An 18,316-nucleotide genomic window follows, 5' to 3' on the forward strand; every position below is an offset into this window, starting at 1 on the left:
AGTGAATGGCCGGGTCACAACTGTTGTATGCTGGCTGACTGGCAACGTCAACAGCCGAACCTTCTAATTATTTCAATGGGCGAGGAGAAATAACGTATAATATTTGTCACAATCTGAACGTAACTGTCCTCGCACGGGAAGCACGAGGAGAAGGAGGTGCGATTGACCGGTGTTGTGGGGTGGCAGGTAGCATTTACAGCGTTTGGTTAGTGACTGAATGATTGCTAGTTCGAATCCCGAAGCTGACTAAGTGAAATTTCTGTTGAAGTGCCCTTAACCAAGGCACTTAAACCCTATTGCTCAGTCGTCACAAATTTTTAATTTTATTTATTTTATTTATTTCACCTTTATTTAACCAGGTAGGCTAGTTGAGAACAAGTTCTCATTTGCAACTGCGACCTGGCCAAGATAAAGCATAGCAGTGTGAACAGACAACAACACATAGTTACACATGGAGTAAACAATAAACAAGTCAATAACATGGTAGGAAAAAAAAGAGAATCTATATACAATGTGTGCAAAAGGCATGAGGTAGGCAATAAATCGAATAATTACAGATTATTAGCAGATTAACACTGGAGTGATAAATCATCAGATGATCATGTGCAAGAAGAGATACTGGTGTGCAAAAGAGCAGAAAAGTAAATAAATAAAAGCAGTATGGGGGTGAGGTAGGTAAATTGGGTGGGTAGTTTACAGATGGACTATGTACAGCTGCAGCGATCGGTTAGCTGCTCGGATAGCAGATTTTTAAAGTTGTTGAGGGAGATAAAAGTCTCCAACTTCAGAGATTTTTGCAATTCGTTCCAGTCGCAGGCAGCAGAGAACTGGAAGGAAAGGCGTCCAAATGAGGTTTTGGCTTTAGGGATGATCAGTGAGATACACCTGCTGGAGCGCGTGCTACGGGTGGGTGTAGCCATCGTGACCAGTGAACTGAGATAAGGCGGCACTTTACCTAGCGTAGCCTTGTAGATGACCTGGAGCCAGTGGGTCTGACGACGAACATGTAGCGAGGGCCAGCCGACTAGGGCATACAGGTCGCAGTGGTGGGTCGTATAAGGTGCTTTAGTAACAAAACGGATGGCACTGTGATAAACTGCATCCAGTTTGCTAAGTAGAGTGTTGGAAGCTATTTTGTAGATGACATCGCCGAAGTCGAGGATCGGTAGGATAGTCAGTTTTACTAGGGTAAGTTTGGCGGCGTGAGTGAAGGAGGCTTTGTTCCGGAATAGAAAGCCGACTCTAGATTTGATTTTGGATTGGAGATGTTTGATATGAGTCTGGAAGGAGAGTTTGCAGTCTAGCCAGACACCTAGGTACTTATAGATGTCCACATATTCTAGGTCGGAACCGTCCAGGGTGGTGATGCTAGTCGGGCGTGCGGGTGCAGGCAGCGAACGGTTGAAAAGCATGCATTTGGTTTTACTAGCATTTAAGAGCAGTTGGAGGCCACGGAAGGAGTGTTGTATGGCATTGAAGCTCGTTTGGAGGTTAGATAGCACAGTGTCCAGGGAAGGGCCGGAAGTATACAGAATGGTGTCGTCTGCGTAGAGGTGGATCAGGGAATCGCCCGCAGCAAGAGCAACATCATTGATGTATACAGAGAAAAGAGTCGGCCCGAGAATTGAACCCTGTGGTACCCCCATAGAGACTGCCAGAGGACCGGACAACATGCCCTCCGATTTGACACACTGAACTCTGTCTGCAAAGTAGTTGGTGAACCAGGCAAGGCAGTCATTAGAAAAACCGAGGCTATTGAGTCTGCCGATAAGAATATGGTGATTGACAGAGTCGAAAGCCTTGGCCAGGTCGATGAAGACGGCTGCACAGTAATGTATTTTATCGATGGCGGTTATGATATCGTTTAGTACCTTGAGCGTGGCTGAGGTGCACCCGTGACCGGCTCGGAAACCGGATTGCACAGCGGAGAAGGTACGGTGGGATTCGAGATGGTCAGTGATCTGTTTGTTGACTTGGCTTTCGAAGACCTTAGCTAGGCAGGGCAGGATGGATATAGGTCTGTAACAGTTTGGGTCCAGGGTGTCTCCCCCTTTGAAGAGGGGAATGACAGCGGCAGCTTTCCAATCCTTGGGGATCTCAGATGATACGAAGGAGAGGTTGAACAGGCTGGTAATAGGGGGTGCGACAATGGCGGCAGACAGTTTCAGAAATAGGGGGTCCAGATTGTCAAGCCCAGCTGATTTGTATGGGTCCAGGTTTTCCAGATCTTTCAGAACATCTGCTATCTGGATATGGGTAAAGGAGAAGCTGGGGACGCTTGGGCGAGTAGCAGCGGGCCGGGCGGGGCTGCTGGCCAAGGTTGGAGTCGCCAGGTGGAAGGCATGGCCAGCCATTGAGAAATGTTTGTTGAAGTTTTCGATTATCGCGGACTTATCAGTGGTGACCGTGTTATCTAGCCTCAGTGCAGTGGGCAGCTGGGAGGAGGTGCTCTTGTTTTCCATGGACTTTACAGTATCCCAGAACTTTTTGGAGTTAGAGCTGCAGGATGCAAATTTCTGCTTGAAAAAGCTGGCCTTTGCTTTCCTGACTGACTGCGTGTATTGGTAATACAGGAGGAGGCTGAAGAAATTCGGCTTGTCACCAAAAGCACTCACAAACTTCTACAGATGCACAATTGGGAGCCTCCTGTCGGGCTGTATCACCGCCTTGGTACGGCAACTGCTCCGCCCACAACCGTAAGGCTCTCCAGAGGGTAGTGAGGTCTGCACAACGCATCACCCGGGGGCAAACTACCTGCCCTCCAGGACACCTACACCACCCGATGTCACAGGAAGGCCATAAAGATCATCAAGGACAACAACCACCCGAGCCACTGCCTGTTCACCCCGCTATCATCCAGAAGGCGAGGTCAGTACAGGTGCATCAAAGCAGGGACCGAGAGACTGAAAAACAGCTTCTATCTCAAGGCCATCAGACTGTTAAACAGCCACCACTAACATGGAGTGGCTGCTGCCAACATACTGACTCAACTCCAGCCACTTTAATAATGGAAATTGATGGAAATTGATGTAAAAATGTATCACTAGCCACTTTAAACAATGCCACTTAATATAATGTTTACATACCCTACATTACTCATCTCATATGTATATGTATATAGTGTACTCTATATCATCTACTGCATCTTGCCATCTTTATGTAATACATGTATCACTAGCCACTTTAAACTATGCCACTTTATGTTTATATACCCTACATTACTCATCTCATATGTATATACTGTACTCTATACCATCTACTGCATCTTGCCTATGCCGTTCTGTACCATCACTCATTCATATATCTTTATGTACATATTCTTTATCCCTTTACACTTGTGTGTATAAGGTAGTAGTTGTGGAATTGTTAGGTTAGATTACTCGTTGGTTATTACTGCATTGTCGGAACTAGAAGCACAAGCATTTCGCTACACTCGCATTAACATCTGCTAACCATGTGTATGTGACCAATTTGATTTGATTTGATTTGATTGAGTGTAGTCTGGCCCAGGAGTGTGAGGGTGAACGGAAAGGCACTGGAGCAACAAACCACCCTTGCTGTCTCTGTCTGGCCGGTTCCCCTCTCTCCACTGGGATTCCCTCGGGTTCGTGCCGTGGGGGAGATCTTCATGGGCTATACTCGGCCTTGTCTCAGGATAGTAGGTTGATGGTTGAAGATACATCTCTAGTGGTGTGGGGGCTGTGCTTTGGCAAAGTGGGTGGGGTTATGTCCTGCTTGTTTGGCTCTGTCAGGGTATCGTCGGACAGGGCCACAGTGTCTCCCGACCCCTCCTGTCTCAGCCTCCACTATTTATGCTGCAATAGTTTATGTGTCGGGGGGCTAGGGTCAGTCTGAATTTAATCTCTCTCCCTCTCTTGCTCTCTCTCTCTCTCTCTGAGGACCTGAGCCCTAGGACCATGCCTCAGGAGTACCTGGCCTGATGACTCTTTGCTGTTCCCAGTCCACCTGGTGGTGCTGCAGCTCCAGTTTCAACTGTTCTGCCTGTGGCTATGGAACCCTGACCTGTTCACCGGACATCCTACCTTGTCCCAGACCTGATGTTTTCAACTCTCTAGAGACAGCAAGTGCGGTAGAGATACTCTAAATGATCGGCTATGAAAAGCCAACTGACATTTACTCTTGAGACGCTTACCTGTTGCACCCTCTACAACCACTGTGATTATTATTATCTGACCCTGCTGGTCATCTATGAACATTTGAACATCTTGGCCATGTTCTGTTATGATCTCCACCTGGCACAGCCAGAAAAGGACTGCCACTGTGCTTCTACATCTGCATTGCTTGTTGTTTGGGGTTTTAGGCTGAGTTTCTGTACAGCACTTTGTGACATCAGCTGATGTAAGAAGGGCTTTATAAATACATTTTATTTTGTAATTTGGGTGAACTATATCTTTAAAATAGAGCTGGAAGAAAATCCTGCTTGCTGAATTGGCCACCCCAGATCTATTTTCCCTAGTGCTGGGTGTTTGGAAATATAAATGCAACAATTTCAAAAATTTTACAGAGTTACAGTTCATATAAGGAACCCCCCCCCCCCCAAACAATCCCTCAGGTTAAGAAATCGGATGTGGAGGTCCTGGGCTGGCGTGGTTACACATACTCTGCAGTTGTGAGGCTGGTTGGATGTACTGCCAAATTCTCTAAAAAGACATTGGAGGCGGCTTATGTTAGTGAAATTAACATAAAAGTATCTGGTAACAGCTCTGGTGGACATTTCTGCAGTTAGCATGCACTCTACTTCAAAACTTGAGACATTGTGGCATTGTGTTGTCTGACAAAACTGCACATTTTAGAGTGGCCTTATATTGTCCCCAGCACCAGGTGCACCTGTGTAATGATCATGCCGTTTAATCAGCTTCTTGATATGCCACACCTGTCAGGTGGATGGATTATCTTGGCAAAGGAAAAATGTTCACTAACAGGGATGTAAACAAATTTGTGCACAGAATTTTTGAGAAATACGCTTTTTGTGGATATGGAACATTTCTGGGATCTTTATTTCAGTTGGACCAACACTTTACATGTTGCGTTTATTTTTTTCTTCAGTATATACAGCATATCATTTATTTTTCGTCTTTCTCTGTTTCATAATTTTCATTCAATTCGCAAGTGACCAGGTTGAATCTATATCTCAACCGAGAAATCGTCAAAGCGAAGGAAACAGATCCTCTCTGTCTCAGTAGTGTATGTGTAGCACATGTACCTGATGCTGTCAGGTCAAAAAGAGTATAACATGATGTTGTCGCCCCTGGCATTGAATTCAATCACAAGGGAAACCAGCTAGCGTTTGGCTTCCCTTGATAAAAAAAATAATAAAATAATAGCCAATCAGCATTGAACTGAGATGAGCGAGCTCAACTCTGAATGGTCTTGGTGCAGCAAAAATCTTGCTAACCTGGGTAGGTCCCTTCACCGACATGAAATAAAATAAAAACACATTATGGCGAGCCTGAAACTAAAGCTCTTTGGTCGAGTCCGGATCAACAAGGCTATCGTTTGGGAACTTGTCAATGCATTTGCAGAGTTCGATACAGCCATGGCTGAACACCTTGGGACAAGCACCATATTTACAGGTATTTCAAACACCATACAGAATTACATCATTCAGAGCATCGCAGATGTGATACAAAGTCAAATTGACAATGAGATCAGTTCAGCACCCTTCATAGCAGTCCAGGTGGATGACATAACAGATATGATAAGGGTGTATATGTGAGAGATTCCTTTTTTTTATGAGCGCAGAGAAAAACTCAGAGGTGATTAGCTCTGTTGTAATGGAAACTATCGGCAAATACAACCCAGCAGCCAAACTCATCTGCCAGACTTACAATGGGGCAAGCTGCATTAGTGGGCAGTGAGGTGGGGGTAAGGCGTTCGTGAAAACCCATTGTTAATATGCCCTGTTCATTCATTGTTATGCCCACAAACTAAACTTAGTTTTAGCACAGGGGACAAACAATATTCAAAACGCACTGTTTTTTTTGTTGCATCTATTGACAATTTTTATAACTTCTTTACCCGGTCATGCAAAAACAGTCATGCTTACTGAGGTTGACAATACCATTTGGGTACCGGGAGGCTGTGATACTCCTTGGAACTTCAAAAGTAGAGCAGTGCATGCTGTGCACAAAGGTCAGAGATTATTGGACATTGCTTTTGATCGGATCATTACTGTGATAAAGAGTTGATGTTAAGAGGTTTGTTGACATGAAGAGCATCGACTTCTTCCATGTTCTTGATCATGGGTCATTTTCCGAGTACTCAAAGCAAGAGGGGTTTCTTGACAAAGTACTCACACAGCTGTTCCAGATGTACCCTTTCTTTAACAACCAGTGGATGAAAAAATAGCTGCAGGTACCCTATGCTGATGCCTCCTTCCACAAACCACCAGGTGAGCTGCTGCAATAATATGACCTGTACACCACTTTACCCGAGTTATGCAAGCTCCTGAAACTGATGCTCACCATCCCTGTTACAAGTACATCTGCTGAAAGGTCATTTTCCTGCCTGAAAATAATTCATTTACATTACATTTACATTTAAGTCATTTAGCAGACGCTCTTATCCAGAGCGACTTACAAATTGGAAAGTTCATACATATTCATCCATCCTACAAATTCAAACCTACCTACGCAATAGCTGTGGACAAGAGAGACAAGAGACACTCACACATTTGGCTAAAATGGCAATGGAAACGTGTGTGTTGCATGAACTTAAGTCCAGCGGAGTACTGTATGACAAAGTCATTGACCATTTTGCCAGCATGAAAGAGAGGAGGATGGCATTCCTCTACAAGTAGGTTGAGTTAACATGTTGTTCTCTTTGTACACACACAGATTGATTTGCCTGGATTGATCATGGCGTTATTAAATTGCCATTGTAATAGACGAGGCATATACTTGATGTTGTTGTTTAAATGGTTTCTGTTTTCATCTTTGCCGTAAGATGATCAATGTCTATATATGCTTACAATTTGTGTACCATGTTCATTGTTCATTTATTGTTTTAGCTCAGTTTATTTCATGTTTGCTTCCATCTTTGCAGCAAGATGGTAATACTTAACTATTTATCTTGCCTGGACTGTGGGCATATATTCTGCACTGGTTTATTCTAAATTGCATATATTATTGTGATGAGTCAGTGTGAATGTGCTCGTTGAGAGAGGCGCTGTCCAACTGGCGGTGCTGATAGCGGAGGCCGCACCAGTAACTCTTTATCTCGCTGCTATACCATGTGCAACCGTGTTTCGATCTTGCCTAGCCATCTTGTCTCAAGACGACCACAATGGAAATAAGTCCCGGACTTTAATGTGTGTTATCCTCTATGATTTTACTCGTGTGCATGTATGGTTTTTTCAAGTTTTATTTGTGCTTGTTTTTTTAAATGGTCGAATGAATAAACTAAACTCTCTGTGATCCTGAATCAATAGTTAATGTGCCCGGAGTCTGTTTTATTGCACATATTGGGGTTACCACAGGTTAACATCAGTATTCCAGGGGTTTCTCCCTATAGTTAGCCTACAACATGTCCAAGTTGAAGTGCATTGCTGTTGTATTTCCCATTAGGCTATTTTAATCTTGCTGCTTCGGAAAACATTTGAGCAAGGATGTTATTATAACTTGAGCAAACCGATGGTGAAATTAACTTTGCCAACTAACTTCAAACTTGCATTTGACCATGCTGTAGGTCATGTAACTGTTTGTTGCATGCAATATTTTATTTGTGGACTTGAATTTATTCCAGCACTGTGTGACGTTTGTACTTTGGAACTGTCTGTAAACGTTGTAGGCTGTGGCTTATCAGCCTTATATTGGCTATCACGGTGCCGTATAAATGCATTTTAATGGGCTATAGAGAAAACAACGCAATTATCACAATATAGGTTGTCAAAAAAATGGGCCTGGCTTGTTGTCCCAATTGGTTTTACCCACTCATACTGCTGGCGTCTGAACGTGAGAAGAGGGTAAAATGCATGTCTCACCACCAGTGCGTGAAAGTTGGCAGCGCTGTATCAATACGACCGCTCCTATTTATAGAATTTATCTCGTGATCTCGAAAAAACAACTTTTGTTATGTTGTGATCATGAGATAAATAGATTGTGATCTCGACATGAGGATGGATTTTTATTCATATGTCCTCTCTGCACTTCCGTAGTTATGGGAGTTGTAGCAGAGTTTCTAAACCCAGAGACGCAACATTGAGAGACTTTCGGGATTGCTTGCGAAACAGACAAGGCTGACTGGGGTTTGAGAAGTCATTGGGGGAACTGGAAATGATTCCTTTGTTTTTTCTCGAAATCTAAAGGCACAACCTAGATTCGAGCCAACGTCGTCAGTAGTTGAACATGTTATTATTTTTACCTCGTGAAAGTGACAAACTGACAAACATTTAATTGTGTCTAAAACAACTTTAAATCGAAGGAGTTCTGCACTAGACGACGATTAGAACCGATGACGTGTTTCTACACATGAGTTTTGCTAGCTAACACGTGTGATCTGGGATTTCTATTGGAGAAGCAGTTTTAGCCTATCTTCATACTATACCGTCTTTGGTCGTAGCAGAGAGGAATAGAGAGGCCCAACTCTGCAGAAAATCTGTCTCCCTCCAGCAGGTGGCGATTTTTCGTTGTTTCGGCAACAAGCAATGAGTTTTTGTATGGAAGTCAATGAGAGTGCCGAATCTGGTCAACAAACAAATTAATGTTGTTTTTTTTGCTACGGGAGGTTTATTTGATCGATTTTTGTAAGTTTTGTAATGTTTAAGTTGTTATTCGTGTACTGATATAAGTAGGACACGTGACATCCCGGGAACTTTGAGAAAAAAAGTGTTTATATCGGAGTTGCCTATGCATCTTTCTCCATTGAATACAAGCAGTTGACGTGACATATCAAATCATTAAATCAAATTATATTTGTCACACGCGCCTAATACTTTACTTTAAAAACCCTTAACCAACAATGCAGTTTTAAGAAAAGATAGTTAAAAAATATGTACTAAATAAACCAAATAAAAAATAATTACACAATCAAATAACAATAATGAGGCTATATACTGGAAGTACCGGTACCGAGTCTTGTTAGTATATCCATAATCTTTGGTTGTATTTTAAGGTTCCTGAGACTGAAAGACTTCTCAGTGGAGGAGTTGCATATTTTTGTCACAAGTCGTACCATCCCTAGCTAGGACCTTGGTCATAGATCCTGAGAAGGGAGATATGGAAGTTTTCGTTTTTTGTCAATGTGTAGTTCGCCATTAAACCCATAGAAGGAAAAAATTGGTTTAATCGACTTTGCTTGAGTTTTTTTTTAAATGGGGACGTAATAACAAATAATTGAATGTAGGTTGACCGTGAATCGACTCACATTCCAGTACAGTAAGTGGCGGTGTATGCACCTTACGATCCGCCAACTCAATCCCGAAGAAGAAACATCTAATTATTGTGTCTTGCGAAAATGACTGTAGGGGAGGAGCCGATTGCGTGGGGTGGGTGTCTGGTAAAGAAACGTTGAAAGTAGTCAGATGGATAGCTAGCTAAATGAGAAGGAACCAATTTTAAGTGCTAACGCACTCTTTCAAGAAAGAATATTCGACTGAATCGGATATTTACATTTTTGTGTAGCCATATCAATGCCCAAGTGTGATATTTAGCTAGTATGGTGTTACAAACGAAACATTAAGATGTTGTAGCTAGCAAGCTAACGTTATCACGAAGTTACACAGAAGGATACAAACTGATCATCCAAAGCTAGCTGACATACTACGAGCCAACGTTAGTGAACTACATTATCTTGTCAAGCAACGAAGAGAACACAACCTACATTTGGGAAATTGTAATATGAAAGAAGACGTGTCGGAAAAAGTAGGATTTGTCCCTCAAAAAGACATCGTCTACAACAGACTTCTGCCATACGCGGATATATTAGACGAGGAATCCAATGACCTTTTGGGTAAAATCAAAGGAAACTTGGGCCGGGCTGTCCAGCTTCGAGAGATATGGCCGGGTGTTTTGTTTTGGACAAGGAAACTTTCCACGTAAGTGCTAACCCAGTTCAGTTGTCTGGCTTTCTAGATAACGGCTACTGTAGATAACTAGTTAATCAATCAAATGTATTTATAAAGCCCGTTTTACATCAGCAGATGTCACAAAGTGAGTATACATAAATCCAGCCTAAAACCCCAAACAAAAAGCAATGCAGATGTAGAAGCACGTAGTTAATCATTCATCTGCTCTGTAAGTTAATTTGGGTCGCTAGCTACATAATACATTTGCTTTTGCCAAATAGTGTTTAGAAGCTGCCAATAGCTAGCTATTGCTCGTTTTACGTTGGAGCAAGTGGGCTGCCCACCGGTAGCTAAGTTAGCTAGCTAACTAACATAACTATTTGATCGGTGTTTGCATCACTGACTGGGCGGGCGGTTGTGGATTTAGCTAGCTAGCAGGATTAGCCAGGCCAAGAAACAAGCTCGTACGTGAGGTAGCTAGCTAGATGTGTTTTGTGCTCAAAAGTGTAAGAATGCTAACATAGCCATGCAGCAGAGAGTAAACATTAAAATGTCAAGCCCGAGATAGCAAGCAACATAACTAATGCCATGTCATAAATCACGATATGATTCACGTTAGCAGTGGCCATAAGCAACGGCATGCTACCAATTGCTGTGTCATTAGAATATGGCACTAACTAACTTGGCTAATACTCCCTAAGCATCTTGTTTGTAAACATGCTTGTAGTCTTAACTAGTTGCTTGTACTACCGGTAACTTGCCACAGTCATTACTTTATATTTATAACATAAGTTTCCATGTTCCCTAATGGCCCAGCTAGTTAGCTACTTGAGACACTGAGCGAGTTTGTTTTACATTGCTCGGTTAGGCGAGGTTTACTCAATTTGGACCACTTTATTGGTCCAAAGTGAAATTTCCACCCACCCGGAACAATGGGCTATGCAAAACGATTTTGCCCAATGTCACTGACATGACCCTATTGCCCAAATCCCTTTTAACAAACCATGCCTTCACTTATTGCATAGTCACTGACTGTATCAGAAGCACGTGAAGTCTTAGCAAGTGATCACAACAGCCTTGGTTAAAAAATAAAAATGGTTTGAGTCGTCCCATTAGGTTGTATATATGTGTTGGTGGTTTTACATCAGAGTCCCAAGATTTAGCTAGCTGTATTGATTAGAGACTACAAAACCAAACAATCTCAAAGTGAAACAAGCATTTCTTAATTTCCCCAAACATTCATAAATATAATCAATATTATTTTCCGGTAGGAAGTTCAGGTTTGCTGTCACATTGCATTCAGCTACTGGTCATAACTACACAACACAAGTAGGCTTCCCAAATTACCCTAGTCCCTAGTTCAGGGCTCACTAATTGTTCAATGTTTGCTTTCACACTCACTGTTCACACATAGCTTTATCACTGCCAGTCCTTATATGACATGCAGTCACACTTAAATTCTGTGTGGTTTCCTGAGGTATTTGGTGACACACACACAGTGCATTTGAAAGTTTACAGCCTTATTCTAAAATATATATATATATAATATCTCGCTAATCTACAAACAATACCCCGTAATGACAAAGCGAAAACAGGTTCAGATTTTTTTGAAAGTTTATACAAAATAAAATAAAAAATAAACAAATACCTTATTTACATAAGTATTCAGATCCTTTGCTATGGTTGCGGTCCAAACGCATAAAAGACACACCCTCGTCCACTTACTCTCACCTTATGCCCTTGGGGGAATCCCCGTCGGCCATCTTGGAAGGCGGTCCAAATGATTAGCCAAGCAAGGGAAGTTTACAACATAAACCCCTCGGCCCTCGTTTTCAGTCGGCGTTGCGAGTGTACAATTATGTTCGCTCGGGCCTGAAACTTCCCATAATTCAATTTGCGACAATTGTACATCCGATAAGAAAAGTCTGCGAAAACTTAAACGTCAATGGAGAAATGAACATACAAGTGTAAGTAAAAAAAAAAAAGAAAAAAAAAAGAATGCAATAAGTTAGAAATTGTGCTACTAATGCACATGACGGCACAAACGTCTCTCTTTAAAAGTAAATGTTTTTGTTTGGTTATCTTTAGGAAATTGTGGAAATAACATATTTTCCTTCAAGAAGCTCCAGCTAGGAAGGCTAACGTTAGTTAGCTAATTAATTTGCTAGCTATCATACAGTAGGCATATTAAAAATCTCGCCCTGCAAGTGTATACTTCTCAGACATCATGCTACGTTATCAGAAGTGTCCACTTAATTTGAGGGCTGAGAGGATAGGGTGTGTCTTTTAAGTGTTTGGACCGGAGCCCAAGACACTTGAAATTGAGCTCAGGTGCATCCTGTTTTCATTGATCATCCTTGAGATGTTTCTACAACTTGATTGGAGTCCACCTGTGGTAAATTCAAATGATTGGACATGATTTGGAAAGGCACACACCTGTCTATATAAGGTCCCATAGATGAGAGTGCATGTCAGAGCAGAAACCAAGCCATGAGGTTGAAGGAATTGTCCGTAGAGCTTCGAGACAGGATTTTGTCGAGGCACAGATCTGGGGAAAGGTACCAAAACATTTCTGCAGCACTGACAGTCCCCAGAAACACAGTGGTCTCCATCATTCTTAAATGGAAGAAGTCTGGAACCACCAAGACTCTTTCTAGAGCTGGCCACCTGGCCAAACTGAGCAGTTTGGGGAGAAGGGCCTTGGTCAGGGAGGTGATCAAGAACCCGATGGTGACTCTGACAGAACTCCAGAGTTCCTCTGTGGAGATGGTTGTCCTTCTGGAAGGTTCTCCCATCTCTGCAGCACTCCACCAATCAGGCCTTTATGGTAGAGGGGCCAGACGGAAGTAAATGGCACATGACAGCCTGCTTGGAGTTTGCCAAAAGGCACCTTAAGACCCTCAGAACTTGAGAAACAAGATTCTCTGGTCTGACACAACCAAGATTGAATGCTTTGGCCTGAATGCAAGGCATCATGTCTGGAGGAAACCTGGCACCATCCCTACGGTGAGGCGTGGTGGCAGCATCATGCTGTGGGGATGTTTTTCAGCGGCAGGGACTGGGAGACTCATCAGGATCGAGGGATAGATGAACAGCGAAAAGTACACAGATCCTTGATGAAAACCTGCTCCAGAGCACACAGGATGTCAGACTGGGGTGAAGGTTCACCTTTCAACAGGACAATGACCCTAAGTACACAGCCAAGACAACGCAGGAGTGGCTTCAGGACAAGTCCCTGATTGTCATTGAGTGGCCCAGCCAGAGCCCGGACTTGAACCTGATCGAACATCTCTGGCGAGACCTGAAAATAGCTTTACAAAGACATTCCCCATCCAACCTGACAGAGCTTGAGAGGATCTGCAGAGAAGAATAGGAGAAACTCCCCAAATACAAATGTGCCAAGCTTGTAGCGTCATACCCAAGAAGACTCTAGGCTGTAATCGCTGCCAAAGGGGTTTCAACAAAGTACTGAATAAAGGGTCTGACGCTCGTCGGATATGGCAGGACTTGCAAACTATCACAGATTAGAAAGGGAAACACAACTGCAAGCAGTCCAATGGCGCGGGCCTACCAGATAAGTGAAATACCTTTTTTTTATGCTTGCTTCGAGGCAAGCGACACTGAACCATTCATGAGAGCATCAGCTGTTCTCGGACTGTGTGATCACTCTCTCCGTAGCCAATTTAAGACCTTTAAACAGGTTAACATTCGCAAGGCCGCAGGGCCAGATGGATTACCAGGATGCATACTCGGAGCATGCCCTGATCAGCTGGCAAGTGTCTTGACTGACATTTTCACTGACTTATCTACTTATTTCAAGCATACCACCATAGTCCCTGTTCCCAAGAATGCCCAGGTAATCTGTCTAAATGACTATCATCCTATGGCACTCGCATCTGTAGACATGTAATGTTTTAAAAGGCTGGTCATGGCTCACATCAACACCATCAATGCAGACACTGGGGACCCACTCCAATTCGCACACCGCCCCAACAGACCCACAGATGATGCAATCTCTATTGCACTCCACACTGCCCTTTCCCACCTGGACAAAATGAACACTTATGTGGGAATGCTGTTCATTGAGTTCAGCTCAGCGTTCAACGCCATAGCTTAGTGATGAGCTTTGAGGGCACTAAAGACAGGGATTAAAAGCCTCTCTCTGCAACTGGGGCCTGGACTTCCTGATGGGCCTCCCCCAGGTGGTGAGGGGAGGCAACAACACATCTGCCACGATGACCCTTAACACAGGGTTTCCTCAGGGGTGCGTGCTTAGTCCCCTCCTGTTATCCCTGTTCACCCATGACTGTGTGGCTGCGAATGACTCCAGCATAGGACTGATCACCGAAGACAATAAGACAGCCTACAGGGAGGAGGTCAGGGACCTGGCGGTGTGGTGCTAGGACAACAACCTCTCCTTTAACGTCCGCAAGACACAGGAGCTGATAATGGACTATAGGAAACAGAGGGCCGAGCACGCCCCCGTTCACATCGATGGGACTGTAGTGGAGCAGGCGGAGAGCTTCAAGTTCCTCGGCGTCCACATAACTGAGGACCTATAATAGTCCAAACACACCAACACAGTCGTGATGAGGGCCAGACAACACCTCTTCTCCTCAGGAGGCTGAAAAGATTTGTAATGGGCCCTCAGATCCTCAAAGTTCTACAGCTGCACAATTGATGGCATCTTTACTGGCTGCATCAAAGCTTGGTATGGGAAATGCTTGGCATACGATCGCAAGTCATTACTGAGAGTAGTGAGTTTGGCCCAGTACATCACTGTGGCGGAGTTCCCTGCCATCCAGGACCTCTGTACCAGGTGCTGTCAGAGGAAGGCTCTAAAAATGGTCAAAGACTCCAGCCACGCAAGTCATAGACTCTTCTCTCTGCTACTGCACAGTAAGTGGTACTGGAGCTCCAAGTCTGGGACCAAAAGGCTCCTTAACAGCTTCCACACCCAAGCCATAAGACCGCTGAACAGTTAATCAAATGACTACCCACACTATTTGCATCAACCACCATTCTTTGTTGTTGTACTGGCTCTACACACACGCACACACGCACACACGCACACACGCACACACGCACACACACACGCACGCACAAGCATGTTGATGCCACAGACACACTTTCACACTCTTCACATACTCTGCTGCTACTCTGTTTATTATCTATCCTGATCAGGGCCTAAAATTAACACCTCAAAAATGTGGGTAGATTTTGACATTGGCAGGAAAGATGTCTATTTCACCAGCCACGTTGGCCGGTGATCAGGGCTCCAGTGCGAGCATTTCACTCGCATTTGTGAATAAAAGTAGTAAAGCAGGATAACATTTATAGCAAAATGTAATGCTGCACTAGCTGTTTTCAATGTATTTCTGCCATTTTGTTTCATAATTGGTCAATTAATCCGATAAAGTCAAAGAACTACGAAACCTGTGATAGCCAATCCCACCCCGCACCACAACACTGTCTGGCTTGGGGCTGTGTGCAGGTGAAGAGCTGAGTGAAATATTCTTTTTAGAAGCGCTTCTCACGAGGGATGCACGATATATCGGCGAACATATCGGAATCGGCCTATATTAGCTAAAAATGGCAACATCGTTATCGGCCGATTGTCTAGTTTAACGCCGATGTACAAAACCGATGTCAAAGCTGACGTGCATACCTAGGTACAGGTCGTAATGATGCCAAGTAAAATTTTACGCTTCACGTGCAACACAGCATTCATAACCTATCCCACAATGTCTGCTGTGTGGATCAAGCAGTCAAGTCTCGCTGAAAATGTCTTACTCTTTCAAATGACTGCTGGACAACTCAGATGGTGAAATCCATTAAAGCCAAGATATTGGAATTGATTGCCCTAGACAATCAACCGTTCTCTGTCGTGGGTGATGTTGGCTTTCACCGACTGGTCGAGCACCAGTACACACTACCAAGTGAGCTATTTTTCAGATGTTGCCCTACCGGAGTTACACAGTAATAGCGTCACTGCTATTAGCTTCAAGACATGCATACTATGGAACGCCGTTTGGGTCTTATTTGTGTCAAATATACAGTAGCACTGTCAAAGCTGTACAAAAGTCTAAACACTGGCCACAAACGATGTGTTTACAATACCGCTTTGGTAATAAAGCATCATTAGTTCGACCGCAACTTCTGGGGTAGCTAGCTTTAGCTTGGTACTTAGCTAGCACCAATTCAACCAGCCTGAAAACAATGACCAGTAGAAACTGCAATCATTTTCATTATTCTTAGCAATTTAGGAATCCTTGTAAGTATTAGCTAAGTTGCCACTTGTTGTTTGCCTATTGAAATTGAACTTCAGTTCATGAAAATAGATAGCTAGCCAACTACTTAACCCTGTTGCCCAAAGATAACATTATAGGCAGCCAGCTAGCTTCAACTGGCTAGTGAGGCTCGACCGGACTTGCTTATCTGTTGTGAAGCTAGCCACAATAAGGATTAGACACAATAGTGGAATTTGCAGTTTGACTTCAAAATAAATGTATGACATTGATAGTGATGCAAATTAATACAGATAGTAGAATAACGCTGTACTTTTTGAAGGCTAACCACAAAGTCTACTACTGTGGCTAATCCTTATTGTGTCTAGCTTCACATAGATGGATCCGACCACCATTAATGAAATACAAACTGTCTTATGAATTAGGGTTATTTTAGATGACACCTAGCTATATAGTTACTGAAACAGATGTCATTATATGTTTTGTGGGAAGAACATTGTTTGCATCCATGAGCGAGAGAGCTTTTTTTTTTTTATGACCAGCACTGTAGATGCGCGAGACAACTTTACCAGCATCATAGCATATGTATCGATTAATCGTTGTGACAAATACAAGTGATGGTGTAATCGATGTGTAATAACTACGTAAAAAATGAATGAACCCGTTAAATTATGTGACGTGCAGTCATATTCAGGTCCTGATTGGTCAACAAGCTTATTTGACACATCAATTAGTGTAATCAACTGGTCATTGTTTTCTTATTTGACACGCAAAGATCCAAACGGCGTTCCATAGAAATCCTGGTTGAGAATAAAACGACTGAACAAATGAACAATGAAACAGCACAGCAAGTAAGTGAAAGAAATAGGTTTTGATTATGTTTTACTGGTAATGGGGACATATGTAAATGCCAACAAAACAACCTATTTTTTGTGTGTGTGTTTGACCTTTTTTTAACTAGGCAAGTCAGTTAACAAATTCTTATTTACAATGACTGGCTACCCCGGCCAAACCCGGATAATGCTGGGCCAATTGTGCGCCGCCCTATGGGACTCCCGTATCACGGCCGGATGTGATACAGCCTGGATTCGAACCAGGGACTGTAGTGATGCCTCTTGCACTGAGATGCAGTGCCTTAGACCGCTGCTTCCGTTAACTAACTGTACGAGAATGCTTAAAAGGCCGCAATTTTTTTTTATATCTTATCGGTATCTTTTTTTTTTGGCCAGAAAATATTGGGTATCGGCCAAAAATATCATATTGGTGCATCACTACTTCGCACAGGTGTAAAAGTTGGTCTAATTTACTTGAAAAAGAAGTCAACCCACCTAGGAGTCAGACTCAATCTCACAGGCACGAACATGACTTGAGTCGCATGCCCTTAGGGGCAGGTAGATGTTCGTCTCATCTGTGGTCTTTTGGTTAAAAGACTCAGGGTCACAAAATTAAATTAAACGGTATACCACATTTACTTTTTACTACATGGTAATACGTTTATTGTTTTAGAAACATTACAAAGCATGTTCATCTTGTTTTGTGGTTGTCACTTTAGGAGGGAAAGTATTTTGGCTAGTAAAAAAATCTCTGTTTGGTGGACAAAAAAAGAAACACAAAAGCATCAATACAGGACTAAGATTGAATCCTACTACACCGGCTCTGACGCTCGTCGGATGTGGCAGGGCTTGTAAACTATTACTGACTACAAAGGGAAACCAAGCCGTGAGCCTACCAGATGAGCTAAATGCCTTTTTATGCTTGCTTTGAGGCGAGCAACACTGAAGCATGCATGAGAGTACCAGCTGTTCTGGACGACTGTGATCACGCTCTCCGTAGCTGACGTGAACAAGACCTTATAAACAGGTCAACATTCACAAAGCTGCAGGGCCAGACGGATTACCGGGACGTGTACTCAAAACATGCGCTGACCAACTGGTAAGTGACTTCACTGACATTTTGAACTTCTTCCTGACCGAGTCTGTGATGCCTACATGTTTCAAGCAGACCACCATTGTCCCTGTGCCCAAGAAAGCGGAGGTAACCTGCC

General features: G+C 43.2%; 1 protein-coding gene across 3 annotated transcripts in view; it reads left to right on the top strand.

Moving 5' to 3' along the window:
• Positions 1-9,482: 9,482 nt before the first annotated feature.
• Positions 9,483-18,316, top strand: part of LOC129828752 (proteasome activator complex subunit 4B-like) — an 83,090-nt gene continuing 74,256 nt past the window's right edge. For 2 of the 3 annotated variants that reach the window (XM_055889930.1, XM_055889931.1), the window contains exon 1: positions 9,483-10,054. In XM_055889930.1, the coding sequence (XP_055745905.1) occupies positions 9,858-10,054 (197 nt within the window). In that variant the 5' untranslated portion in view covers positions 9,483-9,857. Of the gene's footprint in view, positions 10,055-16,630; positions 18,205-18,316 lie in introns of those variants that run through there. The other variant, XM_055889933.1, reaches the window with a different exon arrangement.

This window comes from Salvelinus fontinalis, chromosome 30 (assembly GCF_029448725.1).
Source record: "Salvelinus fontinalis isolate EN_2023a chromosome 30, ASM2944872v1, whole genome shotgun sequence".
Lineage (NCBI taxonomy): Eukaryota > Metazoa > Chordata > Actinopteri > Salmoniformes > Salmonidae > Salvelinus > Salvelinus fontinalis.